General features: G+C 42.7%; 1 protein-coding gene across 1 annotated transcript in view; it reads right to left on the bottom strand.

Moving 5' to 3' along the window:
- RNF31 (ring finger protein 31) overlaps nucleotides 1-22,499 on the bottom strand; it is a 65,039-nt gene that overhangs the window by 5,711 nt on the left and 36,829 nt on the right. Inside the window, exons 10-18 of the mRNA XM_069761904.1 lie at nucleotides 20,755-21,006; nucleotides 19,787-19,969; nucleotides 19,503-19,709; nucleotides 18,404-18,577; nucleotides 18,021-18,119; nucleotides 12,018-12,107; nucleotides 11,593-11,707; nucleotides 6,517-6,635; nucleotides 1,578-1,691 (exon numbers count right to left, since the gene is read on the bottom strand). Of these exons, the coding sequence (XP_069618005.1) occupies nucleotides 1,578-1,691; nucleotides 6,517-6,635; nucleotides 11,593-11,707; nucleotides 12,018-12,107; nucleotides 18,021-18,119; nucleotides 18,404-18,577; nucleotides 19,503-19,709; nucleotides 19,787-19,969; nucleotides 20,755-21,006 (1,353 nt within the window). The remainder of the gene's footprint in view (nucleotides 1-1,577; nucleotides 1,692-6,516; nucleotides 6,636-11,592; nucleotides 11,708-12,017; nucleotides 12,108-18,020; nucleotides 18,120-18,403; nucleotides 18,578-19,502; nucleotides 19,710-19,786; nucleotides 19,970-20,754; nucleotides 21,007-22,499) is intronic.

The raw sequence follows: 22,499 nt of genomic DNA, 5'->3' as shown, positions 1-22,499 counted from the left end.
TATCATGATATTCTCACCTTCCGGTGTCTCCCGCAGCCTTCCCGCTCCTCCCGGCAGCTCCCGTTCCCAGTAATGCCTCGCGGCAATGACCCCAGATGATGTAGCGGTCTCGCGAGACCGCTACGTCATCACAGGTCATTGCCGCAAAGCATCCCTGGCATCGTGAGGAGCAGGAACACTACCGGGGCCGCCGGAAGGTGAGAATATCAAGATTTTTTATTTTAATTATTTTTTTTTTTTAAATAGGTATATGGTTCCCAAGGCCTGAAGGAGAGTCTCTCTCCTCCACCCTGGGTACCAACTGCACATCATCTGCTTGCTTCCCGCATGGTGGGCATAGTCCCATGCAGGAAGTAAGCGGATCAATGCATTCCTATGTGTGCGGAATCCCCGCGATTCCACACAAAGAATGAACATGCTGCATTTCTTTCCGGAATGCGATTCCGTAGTGGGAAAAAACGCAGCATGTGCACAAAAAATGTGGAATGCATTAAAAATGATGGGATGCTTATGTAAGAGTTTTTTGGGCATTTTTTCGATGGAAAACGGACGAAAAAACGCTAAAAATCCTTAGCCTTAAGGGGTTGTCCACTACTGGACTACCCCCCCCTTTAATCGATTCAGGACCCATATTAAAATAAAAATAGTGGTGCATGCTGCAGCCAATGAGCGGCTACTCTACCATCTTCAGTGCTGGAGCAAGCATCACAAGATTTTACATGCTCGCTCCTGCAGTGAAGACGGTAGCTAAAACTTAAAAGTGATAACAATGTCGCCATTTAATGTAGTCCACGGCACATACTACAGTGCTCCATACTGTGGGTTATTGTCAGAAATTACTAAGAGCATACGCTATCACATTTAGTATTTGCAGCAGATATTTCTGCAGTGGATACTGCAGTGTTGGCAGGAAATACGCTGCGAAAAATACATGAATTTTTGATGCATTTTTTTCTCATTTGAACAGATGAAAAATGCTGCAAAAACTCTAAAAGGATAGACAAACTGCAGATTTGAAACGGATTCAAATCTACACGGAAAAAAAAATAAGCAGCATGTGATTGAGATCCCATTCACTGTGCTGGTACTGTAAAAAGCTTTGTTTTTTTGCCCTAATAAATTTTCAGAAAAAAAGCAGCAAAAACCCGATGTATGACCAAATCCAGACTGATTTACACAAATGAGTATACTCAGAGTCCTGAATTATAATCATTTTTTTGTGACTCTGGAGGTGTGCTTTAAATTCTGGATATGAAAAAAATGTGATATCAAGGAGGGGGCAGGGGAACAGGGGGGGGGGAGGTGGCAAGGTAACGTTTTGTAACCAAGACAATACAAACCTATCCCCAAATGAATCATACTCACTTGTAAATTACAGAAATGAATCATTACCCTACCTACAATTAGGCACTTGACTCATTTTGCAGAGGTGCACCTCAGTTTCATGGAGAGTAATATACTATGCATAGTAGGTTAGGTTTCATATGTTAGGTTTTTCCAAGTAAAAATGTTTTACCATTACATTATCATCATGTATAAAGGAGAGCCAAGACAGACATGTCAGAGAATTTGCTTACCTGAAGAAGATCTTGCAGACGAGACACCTCCCAGTCTCGCAGGTAGAATAAGCAGTCTCTAGGATGGTGAGCATGAAGAGACATCCTGATTGTGCAAGATGGGACTGTGCATTTCTAAGAAAGAATGATACATTTAACCCCTTTACCCCCAAGGGTGGTTTGCACGATAATGACCAGGCCAATTTTTACAATTCTGACCACTGTCCCTTTATGAGGTTATAACTCGAACGCTTCAACGGATCCCAGTGATTCTGACATTGTTTTATTTGTGAAAAAAAACGGAAATTTGGCGAAAATTTTGAAAATTTCGCAATTTTCCAACTTTGATTTTTTATGCAATTCAATCACAGAGATATGTCACACAAAATACTTAATAAGTAACATTTCCCACATGTCTACTTTACATCAGCACAATTTTGGAACCAAAATTTTTTTTTGTTAGGGAGTTATAAGGGTTAAAAGTTGACCAGCAATTTCTCATTTTTACAACACCATTTTTTTTTTTTAGGGGCCACATCTCATTTGAAGTCATTTTGAGGGGTCTATATGATAGAAAATACCCAAGTGTGACACCATTCTAAAAACTAAACCCCTCAAGGTGCTCAAAACCATATTCAAGAAGTTTATTAACCCTTCTGGTGCTTCACAGGAATTCTTGGAATGTTTAAATAAAAATGAACATTTAACTTTTTTTCACAAAAAATTTACTTTAACTCCAATTTGTTTTATTTTACAAAGGGTAACAGGAGAAAATGGACCCCAAAAGTTGTTGTACAATTTGTCCTGAGTACACTGATACCCCATATGTGGGGGTAAACCACTGTTTGGGCGCATGACAGAGCTTGGAAACGAAGGAGCGCCATTTGACTTTTCAATGCAAAATTGACTGGAATCGAGATGGGACACCATGTTGCGTTTGGAGAGCCACTGATGTGCCTAAACATTGAAACCCCCCACAAGTGACACCATTTTTGAAAGTAGACCCCCTAAGGAACTTATCTAGATGTGTTGTGAGAACTTTGAGCCCCCAAGTGTTTAACTACAGTTTATAACGCAGAGCCGTGAAAATAAAATCTTTTTTTTCCCCACAAAAATTATCTTTTAGCCCCCAGTTTTGTATTTTCCCAAGGGTAACAGGAGAAATTGGAACCCAAAAGTTGTTGTCCTATTTGTCCTGAGTACGCTGATACCCCGTATGTTGGGGTAAACCCCTGTTTGGGCACACGGGAGAGCTCGGAAGGGAAGGAGCACTGTTTTACTTTTTCAACGCAGAATTAGCTGGAATTGAGATCGGACGCCATGTCGCGTTTGGAGAGCCCCTGATGTGCCTAAACAGTGGAAACCCCTCAATTATAACTGAAACCCTAATCCAAACAGTAACCCTAACCACACCTCTAACCCAGACACACCCCTAACCCTAATCCCAACCCTATTACCAACCGTAAATGTAATCTAAACCCTAACCGTAAGGGTACCTTCACACATAACGATATCGTTAACGATATCGTTGCTTTTTGTGACGTAGCAACGATATCGTTAAGGAAATCGTTATGTGTGACAGCGACCAACGATCAGGCCCCTGCTGTGCTGTCGTTGGTCGCTGAACAAAGTCCAGAACTTTATTTCGTCGCTGGACTCCCCGCAGACATCGCTGAATCGGCGTGTGTGACACCGATCCAGCGATGTCTTCACTGGTAACCAGGGTAAACATCGGGTTACTAAGCGCAGGGCCGCGCTTAGTAACCCGATGTTTACCCTGGTTACCAGCGTAAAAGTAAAAAAAAACAAACACTACATACTTACCTACCGCTGTCTGTCCCCGGCGCTGTGCTCTGCACTCCTCCTGTACTGGCTGTGAGCGTCGGTCAGCCGGAAAGCAGAGCGGTGACGTCACCGCTCTGCTTTCCGGCCGCTGTGCTCACAGGCAGTACAGGAGAGTGCAGAGAAGCAGAGCGCCGGGGACAGACAGCGGTAGGTAAGTATGTAGTGTTTTTTTTTTTTTACTTTTACGCTGGTAACCAGGGTAAACATCGGGTTACTAAGCGCGGCCCTGCGCTTAGTAACCCGATGTTTACCCTGGTTACCGGCATCGTTGGTCGCTGGAGAGCTGTCTGTGTGACAGCTCTCCAGCGACCAAACAGCGACGCTGCAGCGATCCGGATCGTTGTCGGTATCGCTGCAGCGTCGCTTAATGTGAAGGGGCCTTAACTTTAGCCCCAACCCTAACTTTAGCCTTAACCCTAGCCCTAACCCTAGTCCTAACCCTAGTCCTAACCCTACTCCTAACCCTAGCCCTAACCCTAGCCCTAACCCCAACCCCAACCCTAACGGGAAAATGGAAATAAATACATTTTTTTAATTTTTCCCTAACTAAGGGGGTAATGAGGTTGGGTTTGATTTACTTTTATAGCGGGTTTTTTAGCGGATTTTTATGATTGGCAGCCGTCACACTGAAAGACGCTTTTTATTGCAAAAAATATTTTTTGCGTTACCACATTTTGAGAGCCATAATTTTTCCATATTTTGGTCCACAGAGTCATTTGAGTTCTTGTTTTTTGCGGGACGAGTTGACGTTTTTATTGGTAACATTTTCGGGCACGTTACATTTTTTGATCGCTTTTTATTCCGATTTTTCTGAGGCAGAATGACCAAAAACCAGCTATTCATGAATTTCTTTTGGGGGAGGCGTTTATACCGTTCCGCGTTTGGTAAAATTGATAAAGCAGTTTTATTCTTCGGGTCAGTACGATTACATCGACACCTCATTTATATCATTTTTTTATGTTTTGGCGCTTTTATACGCTAAAAACTATTTTATAGAAAAAATAATTATTTTTGCATCGCTTTATTCTCAGGACTATAACTTTTATTTTTTTGCTGATGATGCTGTATGGCGGCTTGTTTTTTGCGGGACAAGATGACGTTTTCAGCGGTACCATGGTTATTTATATCTGTCTTTTTGATCGCATGTTATTCCACTTTTTGTTCGGCGTATGATAATAAAGTGTTTTTTGCCGTTTTTTTGTTGTTTTTTTCTTACGGTGTTTACTGAAGGGGTTAACTAGTGGGCCAGGTTTATAGGTCGGGTCGTTACGGACACGGCGATACTAAATATGTGTACTTTTATTGTTTTTTTTTATTATTTAGATAATGAAATGTATTTATGGGAATATTTTTTTTTTCATTATTTAGGATTTTTTTTTTTTTTTTTTACACATTTGGAAAAATTTTTTTTTACTTTTTTACTTTGTCCCGGGGGAGACATCACAGATCGATGATCTGACAGTTTGCATAGCACCCTGTCAGATCACCGATCTGACTTACAGTGCTGCAGGCTTCACAGTGTCTGCTCTAAGCAGGCGCTGTGAAGCCACCTCCCTCCCTGCAGGACCCGGATGCCGCAGCCATTTTGGATCCGGGCCTGCTACAGGGAGGGAGGTAGGGAGACCCTCGCAGCAATGCGATCACATCGCATTGCTGCGGGTGGCTCAGGGAAGCCCGCAGGGAGCCCCCTCCCTGCGCGATGCTTCCCTGTACCGCCGGCACATCGCAATCATGTTTGATCGCGGTGTGCCGGGGGTTAATGTGCCGGGGGCGGTCCGTGACCGCTCCTGGCACATAGTGCCGGATGTCAGCTGAGATAGGCAGCTGACACCCGGCAACGATCGGCCGCTCTCCCCCCGTGAGCTCTGCCGATCGCATATGACGTACTATCCCGTCGGTGGGCATACGGGCCCACCCCCACCTCGACGGGATAGTACGTCATATGGCAGAAAGGGGTTAAACAAAGTTAAAAATGCACTCAGAAAAATTATTATTTGGACTATGCAGTTAAGTTTCTTGCTGATGGCTTTGGTTTTAAATTATCATATTCGCAAAAATTTGTGTAATAATTTCTAGACAACAAAAAATTCCAGGGATAGCCTGCAGTACATTTACAGTAAAAAAACAAACTGATATTTTAGAAAGATGCATTTGATGAATCAGTCTGAAAGATTCTGGAAATGCCACATTGACGCAAATTGGGAAATTAAAGGGAATCGGTCACCTATCTAAACTATTAATATGGGCATACAGATTATAGACAACTGAAAGCCGTTCGACTGCAGCATTTAGGGGGTTAAAGTGCCAGGAGCGGTGTTTGACAGCTCCTGGCACTGAGTGCCGGGTGTCAGCTGTCAGAATCAGCTGTCACCCAGGGGCGATCGTGAGCACAGCATCGCCGAGACGTATCCATACAGCACAGGACAATAAGGCCCAGGTCACACGAACGTTGGGGTGGGAAAGGGGTTAATGTACAATAAAAACTACGCTTTTTGGCGCAGGTTCTGCACCTTACTGAGATGAGGCCATGATTCCAGTTGTGTGTCACTTACTGGGCTACTTGCTGTAGTTTTGCTAAAATCACTGTTTTATCAGCAGGAGATGATCACTAGAGGACTAGTAAACCTGCTGCAAGTAAATCCAACCACGCCCTCATCACTTATTGGCAGCTAAATTCCCATGCAGTGTACACAGGAAGCTGCCAATCAGTGATGTGGGCGGGGTTATACAGAGCTCTGCATTCAGAGAACTGGTAGATCTGCAGCAGATGAAACACCACTTGCTGGAATCAGGGTCTCTGCCCCTACATCATGCTGCTCTCATGGCAGAAAAACCTGGTGACAGATTCCCTTTTAATTAAGTTTACACTACTGCCTTCTTTGGAATCATCATCAGAACATAACTGAGACAGATGCCAACACGCCTGATATAATAGGGTATTACGAAGCTGACAGGGAGAACGCATAGATGATTCAGGTAATAGGTGTAACTTAAGGAATTTCTGTATGTACTGTATCTTAAAATCTTTCCATTACTGTTATATTGCACTCTATGGATAGGAAGGATCATAAAAAATCCTCAATGGCGCCCATAGACAAATTGAAAAGCTACTTACATTTTTGGAGTGGAAAGTGTTGTAACATCCGCTACAGAACTGATGGCGACACTGAGAGCAGTTAAAATGCATACAACCTCCTCTGGCAAGGGCATAAGAAAATTTGCAGTGTGGGCAAGCTGTGGAAACAAGATCACATCATGTTCACACTGGGGCGACACTGATTCTGGGGGCCCCTACATGCAAATATTACCTGACCAAAACTGCCAGCAGTCACAGGCTCCACGCAATTCATTGGGAAGTTGGCAGAGTATGAAGCTGCTTTTACCACAAAATGGTGCAAAATTTCAAATTGTTAATGGCTTTTTGGAGTTCAACAACAGCTTTAATCACAAAACTGCTGAGTGGTTACTACATCCTCAACAGCTCCTGTAAGCAAGACGCTGCAAAGAAAGTGGCCCCTGCGGTGGTAACAAGAATGGAGGGGTTGGAGGGGTGGGTTACTGCACTTCTCGCATCACAGCCAGCCTATGTATCAATAGAATAATAATACAGGCGGGTTTAACCATTTAGAGACGTCTGTTGTACATTTACGTCACATGTGCGCACCAGCAACTGCCGTGATTAGAGGTAGCTCTGATCACAAAAATTTGATCTTTTTCATGCGGCAGTCAATTGCGGTGGTAGCACTTAAGAAGGTAGGAATAAGATGGCGGATGTGATTCATAGGAGACCGGTAACCAGATAAAAGTCTGCAATACTGAAGTGTATTGCAAAAGTGATCAACTGATTGCAGGTACAAGCTCCTTAGCGGACTAATAACACCACTGCCCCCCCCCTCCCCCCCCGAAAAAAAGAAAAACAACACCTTATGGACGTGGCCAATTTTCATTTTTACATGTATTTTTTTGTTCCTCTTCTTCCCAAATCCATAATTTTTTTTTATTTTTCTGTCCACATAGACGTTTGAGGGCTTGTTCTTTGTGGGACGAGTTGTACCAGTGTAATGCAAAATGGGAAAAAAATTCCTGGGAGAAATTGTGAAAAAAAACCACACAATTCTGACATTGTTTTTACGGTGTACATTGTGTGGTAAAAATCACTTTACTATATGATTCTCCTCATCAATACAAATACAGTGATACCAAAACATGGCCAGTTTTTAAAGTATTTAAAGGAACCTGTGAGCAGGATTATGCACAGTACCCTACAGACAGTGTCAGGTCGGTGCCGTTATACTGATTAAAATGATACATTGGTAGATGAAATCTGTCTTGTGGTCGTTCTTTAATCTTTATTTTCAGTTTTGAGTTAATGATATGCTCGTACTCCGGGGCGGCCTGTGGGGGTCTTCATGTGGTGCTCTGATTAGGTATTCATACTGATGGCTTATGACCGGTCACTAATCCTCACTGACCTGCCCCCTAGTTTACATAATGAATATCTACATACTGAAGAAAAGAAAACCCTTCTGCAGGCAGGTCCCAGCCATGGCTTCTGCGCTGCAGCATAATTGCATATGTAATGTGTATAAAATTACCGTATATACTCGTGTATAAGCAGAGTTTTTCAGGATTTTTTTTGCTGAAAACCCCCCCTCGGCTTATACATGAGTCATTGTCCCAGAAGAAGGTGTGGGAGGGGGAGAGGCGGAGCAGCGGGTCACAGGAGGCTGGAGCCAGCAGCTGTGGCTAAAGCCTGTTACCAATACTAAAGAGAAATGAACATTCACTGCCCTGGCACAGTTACAGCCGTCGCCGCCAGCAGCAGCCGGGCAAGCACTGGTGCCCACTCATAAAAGGTAATGAATATTCACCTCTCTTCACTCCCATAGGTGGCGGCTACATCTTGGAGGATTTTTTCTTTTCTCTAGCAAGATGGCGACACCGGTGCTTGCACAGTAGCAGCTATCGGATCACCTCTATAAACACCGACAGCTGCTCCTGTGCAGGTGCAGCGGGCGCCATTTTCAAATGGATTTTTTTTTTACCAGGATAACCTGCCTACAGAAGGGGTGTCTTTTTTTAAATATGTATATATAATATTCATTATGTAAAAAAGGGGGCAGGTCAGTGAGGGATCAGTGACATGTCAGCAGTCTGCATTATGAATATGTAAGCAGTGCACCACATGAAGACCCACACAGACCGCCCCGGAGCACGAGCATATCATTAACTTAAAACTGAAAATAAAGATTACACAACCACAAGACGGATTTCATCACCTAGGTATCATTTTAAATCAGTATAATGGCGCCACCCCAACATTGTGTGTAGGTTACTGTGCACAATCCTGCTGATAGGTTCCCTTTAAGGTGGTGAATAAAAAAATCTGAAGTTTGTAAAAAAAAAAAAATATTGGGGGTTGTGGTGTCATTTTCCAAGACCCATAATAAATTTTATTTTCTGGTCAAAGGAGCTCTGTGACAGATTATTTTTTGCAGGACGAGATGTTTTTATTGGCACCATTTTGGGATAGATATGACATTTTGATCACTTGTTACAGCATTGTTTGTGGCACTGCAGGGATGAAAGAAAACCAAACTTTTTGCGTTCTTGAATTTTATCGTTTACAGTGTTTGCCGATCTGGCTCCTTATTTTTAGACTTTGAAAGATTGGACTTTTCTGAACGCAGAGATACCACAAGTGTATGTTTTTTTTACTATATTTTTAATGGCGCAAAAGAGGGGTGATTTGAACTTTTTATTCTTTTTATTTTTTTCAGATTGTTAAAAACATTTTTATTTTTACTCTTAAGTTTACTTCTCAGTCCCCATAGGGGACTTGAAGCTGCAATCCTCTGCTTTTTGTGAAAATCAGGATCACCTTTGAAGTCCGCCCACGGGCAGTGTTTCAAAAGAGCTTAGTAATGATAATGACAAGCAGAACTTCAATAGACCCCAGATGTCACGGCAACCCAACCCATATCTCTAGAGACCCATTGAGCAAAAGTAATAAAATGTTAGAGCAAAGTTAATGTCATAAAAAAAAACAACGATGCAGCTTACTTTTTTCAATTCAATGCTACGTGAATTTTTTTTCATGTGTTCCAATACATTATAGAGTAAAATAAGTGCTGTCATTCAGAGCTTCAAAAATAATCCCCCAAAACAAGTAGGTTGACAGAAAAAAAAAAAAGAGAAAAAAGACAAAAGCGAAAAAACATAAAAATAAAAATGGAGTCCCTCCAAGGGATTAATGATGTTGTACACTGTCTCAGTAGAAACGTGATTTTGCAAATTCATTCAAGATCTCACAAATTAGTACAGATACTGATATTGTACACGTGCTTGCCAGGGACATCGCTCAAGGGGAAGACTTATCAGACTAAGTACCGTATATACTCGAGTATAAGCCAACCCGAGTATAAGCCGAGGCACCTCCTTTTGCCACAGAAAACCGGGAAAGCTTATGGACTCCAGTATAAGCCTGGTATGCATTGTCCCCTCATCCCCGTCCTGGTATGCGTGGCTCCCCCTGTCCTGGTTTGTGGCTCTCCCTGTCCTGTCCTGCTATGGGTGGCTCCTCTGTCCTGTGGCTCCCCCTGTCCTGTCCTGGTATGTGTGGCTCCCCCATTGCTCAGCTCCCCCGTCCTCCATGGCTCAGCACCCCCCCCTTCCCCTGGTTGTATGCATGGCTCACATTGCCTTCCTCGCCATACTAAAGGTACCTTCACACATAACGATTTCGTTAACGATATTGTTTCTTTTTGTGACGTAGCAATGATATCGTTAACGAAATCGTTATGCGTGACAGCGACCAACGATCAGGCCCCTGCTGGGAGATCGTTGGTCGTGGGGAATGATCAGGACCTTTTTTTTGGTCGCTGATCACCCGCTGTCATCGCTGGATCGGCGTGTGTGACGCCGATCCAGCGATGTGTTCACTGGTAACCAGGGTAAATATCAGGTTACTAAGTGCAGGGCGTCAGCTTCCCGCACTGACTGTCAGCACCGGCCGGCCGTAAAGCAGAGCACAGCTTTACGGCCGGCGCTGACACAGTGCAGGGAAGCTGACGCCGGGGGACGTGACAGACACCGGAATGTAAGTATGTACTGTTTGTTTTTTTTAACTTTTACAATGGTAACCAGGGTAAGCATAGGGTTACTAAGCGCGGCCCTGCGCTTAGTAACCCGATGTTTACCCTGGTTACCAGGGGACTTCGGCATCGTTGGTCGCTGGAGAGCTGTCTGTGTGACAGGTCTCCAGCGACAACACAACGACCTAAACAGCGACGCTGCAGCGATCGGCATCGTTGTCTATATTGCTGCAGTGTCGCCAAATGTGACAGTACCTTAACACTCCTCGCGCCTGCATCTCCGTTGTCACGGCGCCGGTGGCTCTCCTCTCCTGTGCTGAGCAGTCACGTGGTACCACTCATTACGGTAATGAATATGCACTCCACGCCTATGGGAGTGGAGATGCGTCCATATTCATTACCTTAATGAGCGGTACCACGTGACCGCTCAGCACAGGAGAGGAGAGCCGCCGGCACCGTGACAACAGATATGCAGGGATGGAGATGCAGTGATGGAGGGTGAGTATGATGTCTTCTGTTAGCTGGCGGTTGCAGCTGTCACTGTGCCACAGCCGCCGGCTCCTGCCGCTGCTACAGCGCTCCCCCTCCAGCGTTCTGGACAATTGACTAGTGTATAAGCTGAAGGGGACGTTTTCAGCACAAAACATTGTGCTGAAAATCTCGGCTTATACACGAGTCTATACCGTACTTTATGAATTTTTGCCTACCTTTGTGTACCGCTTCAAGTGTCCATGGCTGTTAGACATCCCTCTGCTGTGATCAGAGCAGAGACCGGTGTGTCAGTGATGGATAGAGGAGCAGGGAACGCACTTCTAATGAAATAACACTGTCCCCCGCAGCAGCTTCAAGCCACGGCCCCAGACATAATCCATCTGCTCTGAGCAGCAAGATCAATTCCAGGCTTTGGAGTGACACAATGCTGCTAAGATTGCTGGGAGCTGGCAGCCACTTCCTCCTGATAGTCATATTTGCATAAAATGCGCGCCCTTCACATGGTATATCTAGCAATTTTTTAATTAATTATATTTAGAGAAGTTTTCCATTTTTTATGTGTGATATAGTAAAATAAGAAGGTTCTCTTTATGCTGTATACTTACTGATCCCATTGTCCTGCAAGTACACAGCCAGTCCCTGTGCCTGATATTCAGCATCATTTTCTCTCTTCCAACTTTGGAAATCTTCACAACTTAGAGCCCGATGCTGGTCTTCCCACTGTAGTATAAGCAGGAAAGTCACAGTGTTTCATTACAATTTAGGGGAAAAACTTAGGATGTTTAATACATACAAGATGACTTGAAGGTCGTACAGCATTTTTACGTGTTAGATTGTCCTGGCAATAGCAAGGGGCAGGCACAATGCCTCTAGACCCAAAGCTTTAGGATGCCCACTTGGGGCACTTATCTAGACTAAAGATCTTCAGAATACATAAACCATCTTTTCTTAGCTCATTTCCTTTGCAGTCTATCTAACTAGTTATCTATGTCGAGCTCCCCAGCCCAAATTTCAGCATTCTAAAACTTACCGGTCGCTTGCATTTCCTGCAGAAGCTGCAAGAGCACTGAGGACACTTTACATCAAGTTGATCTCCTTCATAAATAAATCCAAATGAACACTAAAAAATAGAAACAAAAACAAGTCCATTAGTTACAGTTATTGGGGTACACATGTGTAGTTCTTTGCATTCTACAGAGATTATAGCTTCACAATTTTTGGCTAATTTTGGCAAATATTTAGACTTGTCTGTTAATTCAATATTATACAGAGAAATGTGGTCCCCAGAGACCCCCGCCCCTCCCCAGTACTTCTGGCATCCCTGGACCCTCCGGCTCCATACCCCAGCCTTCCATGTAATTTTCCCATAAGAAAATGGCGGGCGCATGTGCAGTGTGCCCGCCGAGATCTGCCGGCCAGCATCCAGCAACAATAGGAGATTTATCCTAATGGTTTATTTTGATCACTGTGATGGGGTCTATCACAGTGATCAAAATAAAAAAAATAGTAAATCAGACCCCCCTTTGTCACCCCCTCAGTTAGTTAAAATAATAAAATGTTAAAAAAAATTATTTTTTTCTATTCTTTGCAGTTAGGGTTGGGGTTAGAGCTAATGTTGGGGTTACGGTGGTGGTGCTGGGGCTACGGTGGTGGTGCTGGGGTTGGGATTAGGATTAAGGGTGTGTTAGGGTTGTAGTTAAAATTGGGGGTATCGACTGTTTAGGTACATCAGGGGGTCTTCCAAATGCGCCCGCCATTGATTCCAGCCAATTTTGCATTCAAAAAGTCAAAAGGTGCTCCCTCTTTTCTGAGCACTGCCATGCGCTCAAACAGTGGCTTTCCCCCACACACGGGGTATCGTTGTACTCTGGAGAAATTTCACAACAAATTTTGTGGTCCATTTTCTCCTGATACCCTTGTGAAAATAAAAAAGTTTGGATCTAAATTGAATTTTTTGTGAAAAAAGTAAAATGTTCATTTTTTTTCTTTCCATATTGCTTTAGATCTCGTGAAGCACCTGAAGGGTTAATAAACTTTTTGAATGTGGTTTTGAGCACCTTGAGGGGTGCAATTTATAGAATGGAGTCACTTGTGGGTATTTTCTGTTATATTGATCCCCCCAAACTCACTTCAAATGTGAGGTGGTCCCTAAAAATAAATTAAAAAAAAAAAAAACGGGTTTGTAAATTTTGTTGGAAAAATTAGAAATCGTTGATCAACTTTTAACCCTTATAAAGTGCTAACAAAAAAATTATGTTTCCAAAATTGTGCAGATATAAGTTGACATGTGGGAAATGTTATTTATTAACTATTTTGTGTGACACCACTCTCTGATTTAAGGGTACAAAAATTAAAAGTTTGAAAATTGCTAAATTTTCAAAATGTTTGCCAAATTTCCATATTTTTCATAAATGTATTTGAAGAAATTTTACCACTAACATGAAGTACAAGATGTCACGGAAAAAAAAATCGTTGGGATCCGTTGATGCGTTCCAGAGCTATAACCTCACAAAGTGACACTAGTCAGAATTATAAATATTGGCCTGGTCATTAAAAGGGAACCTGTCACCCCCCAGGACCTAGTAAGGTAAAAGAGCCACCTTCAGCAGCACTAAGGCTGCATTCTGTGAAGGTGGCTCTTATGCTTTGTATGCCTAGGAACGCTGAAATAATCACTTTTATAAATTTCGCGCCATACCTCTATTGAGGCAGGGAGGTATGATTTCTCCCTGACTCAAGTGCCTCGCAGCCGTCCATCATCCCACTGGGTGCTGCCTCCTCTCTGTCTTGTGCCATTACCGGCGCCTGCGATCTGCAATTATTTCTCAGGCATGCGCCGTCTGCGCTGCCCCGGAACTTACCATACATCAAGTGATGTAAGTAGATCGCGCCTACGCACAGTGCCAGATTCTCAGCCCCGCAGGGTGAGTACATCATAGCACACTGCGAGGTGGGATCTGGGGCCCCTGCTGTGCGCAAGCGCGATCTACTTACATCACTTGATGTAAGTTCCAGGGTACCGCGCACGGCGCAGGCGCCGGCCCAAGACAGAGGAGGCGGCGCCCGGTGGAATGATGGACGGCTGCAAGGCGCTTGAGTCAGGGAGAAATCATACCTCCCTGACTCAATAGAGGTATGGCGCGAAATTTATAAAAGTGATTATTTCAGCGTTCCTAGGGATACAAAGCATAAGAGCCACCTTCACAGAATGCAGCCTTAGTGCTGCTGAAGGTGGCTCTTTTACCCTAATAGGTCCTGGGGGGGTTGGGGGACAGGTTCCCTTTAAGGACAAAATTGGCTTTGTCACTATGGGGTTAAAAGAGCAAGAGCTCTGATTCATACTGCACGTAGTTTGAGCAACATTAATTGTGTGACAGGTTCCATTTAATAAATTAATGCCTTATGTAATTAGGACTGACTGCAAAAATTGTCAGGGAGTGTCTAATATAAAGTATGCTATACACACTATTTATTTTCATTAATTCCTTTCAGCCTGGCATATAAACATGACCTACACATTTCTCTGAAATAGTGCAGCAAGAACTCTTACTATGTATTACTGATTGCCCAACAGGAACTACTTAGAAACAGGAAACCAAAGCAAATAACAGGCCCTAGATCAAACACCATTCAGAACTGCAGGGAAAATAATGTAGATATACCAACACAGATTCTTTCATTCAGGAGATCTCTTATCAGATTCTACATTAGAGAATGTGAAAAACCTTTATAATGCATGTTACTACCCTGTTGAGATATGATCATAGCTTAAAACCTGTCCATGATATTGATGGGTCTTCATGCACAGTGGGGAAAATACGGTAAGTATTTGATACACTGCCAATTGCTAAATTTTTCCCAACTACAAAGAATGGAGAGGTCTAATTTTTATCATAGGTACACTGCAACTGTGAGAGACATAATCTAAAAATAAAAACCAAAGAAATCACATTGTATGATTTTTACATAATTAAATTGCATTTTATTGCAGGACATAAGTACTTGACTACCTACCAACCAGCAAGAATTCTGGCTCTCACAGACCTGTTAAGTTTTTCTTTAAGAAGCCCTCCTAGTCTGCACTCATTACCTGTATAAATTGCACCTGTTTGAACTCGTTTCCTGTTTAAAAGACACCAGTCCACACTATAATCTATCCACCATGGCCAAGACCAATGAGCTGTCTAAGGAAACCAGGGACAAAATTGTAGACCTGCACGAGGCTGGGATGGGCTATATGACAAAAGGCAAGTAGCTTGGGAAGGCAACAACTTTTGGTGCAATTATTAGAAACACAAGATGACTGTCAATCTTTCTTTGGGGCTCCATGCAAGCTCTCGCCCCGTGGGGCAAGGAGGATTCCGAGAAAAGTCAGGAATCAGTCCAGAACTACACGGGAGGACCTGGTCAATGGCCTGAAGAGAGTTGTGACCACATTCTCAAACATTACCATTAGTAAAACACTACGCTGTCATGGATTAAAATCCTGCAGGGCTTGCAAAGTCCCCCTGCTCATGTCAGCAGATGTCCAGGCCTGTTTGAAGTTCACCAATGACTATCTAGATTATCCTGAGGGAGAAGGTCATGTGGTCAGATGAGACCAAAATAGAACCTTTTGGTACCAACTTCACTTGCAGTGTTTGGAGGAAGAAGAAAGGAGTATAATCCCAAGAACACCATCCCAACCGTGAAGCATGGTGGGGGAAACATCATGCTTTACAGGTGCTTTTCTGCAAAGGGGACAGGACGAATGCACTGTATTGATGGGAAGATGGATGGGGTCATTTATTGCAAGATTTTGGCCAACAACCTCCTTCCCTCAGTAAGAGCATTGATGATGGGTGGTGGCTGGGTCTCCCAGCATGACAATGACCTGAAACACACAGCCAGGGCAACTAAGGTGTACCTCCGTAAGAAGCATTTCAAGGTCCTGGAGTGGCCTAACCAGTCTCCAGATCTGAACCTAATAGAAAATCTTTGGCGCGAGCCGAAACTCAATATTGTCCAGTGACAGCATCGAAACCTGAAAGATCTGGAAAAGATCTGTAGGCAGAAGGGGGCCAAAATTTCTGCTGCAGTGTGTGCAAACTTGGTCAAGAACTACAGGAAATGTTTCACCTCTGTAATTGCAAACAAAGGTTTCTGTCTCAAATATTAAGTTCTGTTTTTCTATTTTATCAAATACTTATTTAATGCAATAAAATGGAAATTAATTATGTAAAAATCATACAATGTGATTTTCTGGATTTCTTTTAGATTTAAATGTTGACCTCTCTTTGTATGTGGGAAAACTTGCAAAATCGGCAGTGTATCAAACATTTATTTTCCCCACTGTACATTAAATACGGTATGCATTCAGAGCAGAAGTAGAGGTTTGTTCATATGAAGTATTCTATATACACCACATTCCAAATTATTATGCAAATTGGATGTAAGCGTCATAAAGATGTAATTTTTTGTTTTTCAAATAAACTCGTGGATGGTCTTGTGTCTCAGGTCTCTTTGGATTTTTGAAATCACTCAAACAACTTATTATTAGTTTGCCAGGTGAGCCCAATTAAAGGAAAGCTACTTAAAGGCATTTTCCCATGAACAAAGTTTATTTTAATCAACATTTTATTTAATAGATTTTGGATTGAAAAAAAGTTCCACAATGTTATGTGTTTAAAAAAAAAATGTTCCTGTGCTGAGATAATCTTATAAATGTGTCCCTGCTGTGTACTGTGTAATGGCTGTGTCTGACCATGCAGGAACATGGTCTGATCATACCACATCTCCTGGGCAGGGGAGGAAGCAAAAGAGTATACAGATATTACTGCAGGGGATCACAGATTATTCTTACTTTGAGGTAGAATATTGCTTAAAAACAGGCAGGCAAATGTTTTACTTCACAGAAAGAATCAGCTGTGATCCCATACTGTAATGTCTGTATTCTCTCTTTTGCTTCCTCCCTTGCCCAGGAGCTGTGGTACAATCAGACCATGTCCCTGTATTGTCAGATATGGCCATTGAACAATAAAGATAATCTCAGCACAGGAACTCTAAAAAAAACAAAAAAAAAAACAAAACATCCAATTGTGGAAATTATTATTATTCAAAGATCTATTGATTAAAATGTAAAATGTTCGTAGTAAAACCCCTCTAAGAAGGATGTTCCATATTATTAAAGGGAACCTTTCAGCAGGATTGTGCTGCGGACGGCAGCCTTCTTCCTCCATGAACTATTTGATGCTTTTCAGGAGTAGATAGATCCTTTTTCTTTCCTAAATTTTTTGAAACCTGTGTTCTGGTTAAAGGGAACCTGTCAACAGGATTGTGCACAGTAATCTACAGACAGTGTCAGGTCGGCGCCGTTATACTGATTACAATGATACCTTGGCTGATGAAATCCATCTCGTGGTTGTCGTTTAATCTTTATTTTCAGTTATGTATTAATGATATGATCGTTCTTAAGGCAGGGTCGGTGATCTATCTACTCCTGAAAAGCATCAAATAGTGAAATGCCTTGGACAATATTAGATATTTCTCAAACTTAAAAGAGGTATTTCTATCTCCAAGAAAAAGAGGTATTTCTATCTCCAAGATCATATCCCAATATAATAGAAATGTAGTACAGTTTTTCAGATTCACTATGTCTCTTTCCTCAAGTGCCACAGGCAACAAGTGATTATGGTTTGTGCAAAGGCAAGTACTTCCTGATCCCCAAATACTTGGCAAGCAGCCCTCTTCTTTCTGCTACAACAACAAACAGTTGTATTGCCTTTTCAACATAATGGACCCAGCAAATTACAATTTTATTACCAAGGTTTTTAACCCCTTAATTCGACCAACGAAATGCTGACAATAATATTTTTTCTTTTGGCAATACTAGACACTCAAGCTTCTATTTTGCATTACAAGTAAGAACTGAACCATCATCACAGATTTTCTATTCACTCTTCTATTATCTCATTAGAACTCCTAATGTGGACTCGTCTTCCATCTTCCTACCTCCAAGTTGAGATCAGTAAAGCCAAAATTAAGGTATACCCACATGTGTGCACCAAAGAAACTTGGGGTCTTTCATAAGTGTCCTCTCTGTCAGCTTTTTATGGAATAAATTGTATGCATCCTCCTCCAGAGTGTCACGTAACTGGAAAGCGCCCGGAAAAAAAAAAAAGAAATTATTAGACACTTGTATCATAAATCAAAAACTATAATATAAGCAATAGGTAAATTCAGGTGTTTGATATATTTTACAATAAATTGCTCCATAAATTTCAACTGTGCACACCAATTAAAAGCAAACCAGTCTGAATATTCTTCAAGTGTGTAGGAAGCACTTATGGGAAGATTTCCTGAGATTCTAATGGAAAAAAAATGCTTTGCTCCCACAGATACATATAAAATGAGTACATTGATGAGAAATAAACTTACCAGGATATCAAGTGTAGAAAAATAGTGTAAGAGTTCCCCCTCATCACTGATCTCTGGCTCCTCGCATGCTGGGCACACCATATCTCTAATGTGTTTCTCCTTTAATGCAACCGTAAAGTGCATCCGGAAGCAGTCTGGGCAGATGCAGCACTCACATGATGTTAGAGAGCGCATCTGGAAAAGAGGCAAGATGTAGCAAATAAGCTACAGGAAAGGTATCGATGCATATGCTTAATCTTCAGCACACTGTTGATGACTCGGTACAGTTAAATCCTTCGTGTATATAGACGTAACTGCACAATTTTTGCAGAGTACTCTAAACACAAAACTGCTCATTTCTATAACATGTCTACACCCTTTTCCCACCAATTACAGATCAAGGCCTGTATTTTATAACCACCTTCGGAGGACAATGGAAATCTGACTGCAAACAATGAACAATGTTCCTCTGTAAAAGAGCATTTCTGATCTGGATGCCCACAAATAAAGGTAGTCTGCACGGAAATTTTCAGGGCTGTTTTTATATAGTGCAGAAAGGCTAGCTGCCTGGGAAAGCCGCACTACAGACCCCCTCCACAGCAGCGTCAATGACATCTCAGTCAGCCAGTCTCCAATTATTATGGGCATGTTCCACCAAAACAACTGTTTATAGATGGGGGTCTGGCATAGTCATGTTGCAAAAGGGAACCTGTCACTTACAGGTGGCACTTGCTTTACTTTTGAGCAGAAGACTAATCTGCAAGTTTTTACCCGCAACATACTGCAAATAAGACTTGATACTCAACTAGTCTCCTTAAGGAGAACCAGTCCTACCCTGCCCCAAACATCTTCAAGGGCATCACATTCAGCCAGCCAAACTCAGAGGTTGGCTCTCCCGCGACACAACACCTATGACAAGGATAGTTAAGGAGTGGAAATTCTGTGAAAATTCCTTTAAAAATTAAAAGAAAACTATATTTATAAAACTCATCACCACTATTTCTAACATTCTATGCCAATACTCATATATGCAAGTTGCAATGAGCATTCGCACAATGAGCATTCGCACAGTAGTAGTGGTGAGCGACATGCCAATATTATTCAGTGTGCCCAATGGTACCTTATTGCGTGGAAGCTGCCATCCACAGACTGCACATTCTTGAGTTAGCATCCTCTTGATAAAGTCACGGTCTTGTGATTCCCTCACAGCTTCAACAACATCCTGAAGGATATAACGTCCTTCACCTTCCTGAAACAACGACAGAGCCAGCTCTGCACGTCCCCAACTATGTAGAGCATGTTCTGCAAGCAATCGTCTAAGAAGTGCCTAAAAGATCAGGAACAGCTTTAGTACCCAAACTACAAAATCCTACTTATCAAACACACTAAATATATCATAAGCACCTGTCTGTCTCCAGAGCTTAGCTGAAATGGAACTTCTTTATCTTCCCATACACGTTTGAGAAAGGGCTCCAGAAGAGGTTTTTGTAAAATGCTAAGTGCTCCAGTTACACTGCCAGCACTCTCATAGAGGGCAGCAACCACGTTTTCTCGATTTTGGAAGCCAAGGCCACATAGTTCTTCCACCTAGAAAGTGTATCCAAAAAGAGAGCGTTTAGTTTATACTACCTGCATCACATTGCTGCCTACAAAATAAATAATTGTTGAAATTAAAAACAATCTTGTGGATCTATTTTAAAGGGAATCTGTCACCACATTTGACCTATATAAACTATTAATATGGGCACACAGGTTATAGACTGCTGAAAAAAGTCCTACCTGTGTGCTTCATATCAGATGTCTTGTTGAGAAATCATTTTTTATCACTTTATGTAAATTACCTCATCTAGGCTATGGGGAGCATGTTTCCAGGAAGATAACTCTGCCTCCAGAGCTTATTTTAAATAAAAGGGAGATGCCAGTGTGATGTGTAATGGTTACCAGCGTTATGTGAAATGGCCGCTCTCTGCTCTCCTGATCTCACTGCGGAGCGGTGTGTGATTATACCCGACACATCTGCTGGTTCCTCTCAGCACATAGGCAGACATGGCTGCAATATTGCTGCAATACAGAAGAGCTCAGAGAGAAGCAAAAAATGTGTTTGTAATTAGACAAATTTCACTTCTCCTGTTTTGTGTTAGTCACTTGTCTCCCGCTGGTAACTCCCCCTTCCCCAGAGCTTTGAAGAGGTCATTTATATAAAGTGATAATACATGATTTCCCAGCAACAACGCAGCGGATATGAGTCACGCAGGTAGGACTATTCTCAGCAGTCTATAGCCTGTATGCCCATATTAATAGTTTTGATAGGTCAAATGTGGTGATAGATTGCCTTTAAGTGTAAACATTGTGCTCCCTTGCTAATAACTAACCTTGTTCCTTCGCTGTATGATGCACAGGTTAACTGCTTCCTCCATATCACCTCCACATGATAACCATGCACTACGAGCTTCTTCTGCTGTGAAAGCCCCCAACTCGGAGTCTGTTTTCTGTGACGCAGCATCAATTAAATGTTCTAACACATAAACGAGTTCAGACTGCAGCCACGAAAGGGGCACCTCTGTACCAGAGTACCGTACTGCACTGCAAACTTCTTCTGGAGACACCCCATAGGCCTCTCCTTCCTGAAAGAGTGGACATAGGATTTCATATATGTAATACTTCAAGTGTCACCTATGGGTATGTTTGTACATTAAAGTGAACCTGTCGCCAGGTTTGGCCGATAAAAGATATGGCGATCACCTTTCAGGGCTGATGTACAGCATTCTATAATTTGGCCCCAACCCGACCTGCAAGATACGAAAAAGAGGTTTTATTATACTCACCTGCCGGGCGGTCCGGTCCGATGGGCGTCGATGGTCTTGGTCCGGCACCTCCCATCTTTTTATGATCCCCGTACTCCTGCTTGCTTCGTGTGGATGACGCGTCCCTTCGTCATCCTGGGCACAGCGCTCCAGCGCAGGCGTACTTCTTTGCCCTGTTGAGGGCAGAGCAAAGTAATGCAGTGTGCATGCGCCTGGGCTCTTTGACCTTTCCCTGCGCACTGCAGGTATTTGCTCTGTCCTCAACAGGGCAGAGAAGTACGGCTGCGCAGGAGCGCTTTGCCGAGGAGACGTGTCATCCACACGAAGCAAGCAGGAGGGCAGCATTGCAGAGAAGATGGGAGGCGCTGGATCAAAAAAAAAGCGACACCCCTTGGACTGGACCACCCCACAGGTGAGTCTAATAAAAGTTATTTTTCTTCTCTTGCAGGTCGGGTTGGGGGCAGATATACAGTATTATAGAATGCTGTATATCAGCCCTGAAAGGCGGTGGCCGTATCTCTTATTGGAAAATGCTTCTTAAAAAACATGGCAATGGCCAAGTTCACATGGCAAGATATTCTTTGTTTCACTTCCAGGTAATTAAGACGATCTACTCCATGAACCAAATACCAAAATGGACATTTATTTACACAGTGGAGGAGAACTACCCCCCTGGGCAGAAACTTCCACTCATGAAGGAATCTGTTGCAAACCCACAAGTGCCAGTGTTCAGATATGAAAATTGGGGTTTGCATCAATCCAGTATTTATGTGAGATACATTTTTGGGACGGATGTGACGCATTCACTCACATCGTTGTGGGGCCTGGAACCCCTCCAACTTAATAACTGTTTGATAAATAATGCAAACCATGTTTGATCTCTGTGTAATGATAAAATCATGATGAGAAACATGACAATGATATCTAACACCTGGGACCTCCAGGGGTGAAGATATCTTGTAAGTTAGGTGTCATGGCACATTAGCAAGAGATCCCGGGGCTAGGGGATCCTTCCCAATCCCTAAAGCTAGGGGCTCTCTAGCTATCCCTGCTCCCTCGCATTACTTCTGATGAAGATGTTGGGGCCACGTGCCTTATAGAGTTCCTAAGGCTGGTTTCACATTTGCGTTTAGTAACGCTGCGTTTGTACCGCATATAAACGCATGCGTCATGTTTTCCTATGTTTAACACTAAAAACGCATGCGTTTTTTTTGTACGCGTTTGGCGACGCATGCGTTTTTACAATGCATGCGTCCTGCCGCGGAAATGCATCATGTAGTAATTTTCAGAGGCGTCTATTTGGCGCATGGAAA

This window comes from Ranitomeya imitator, chromosome 1, assembly GCF_032444005.1.
Source record: "Ranitomeya imitator isolate aRanImi1 chromosome 1, aRanImi1.pri, whole genome shotgun sequence".
NCBI lineage: Eukaryota > Metazoa > Chordata > Amphibia > Anura > Dendrobatidae > Ranitomeya > Ranitomeya imitator.
The sequence above is the reverse complement of the archived record's forward strand: the minus strand, read 5'-3'. Positions and strand labels throughout refer to the sequence as shown.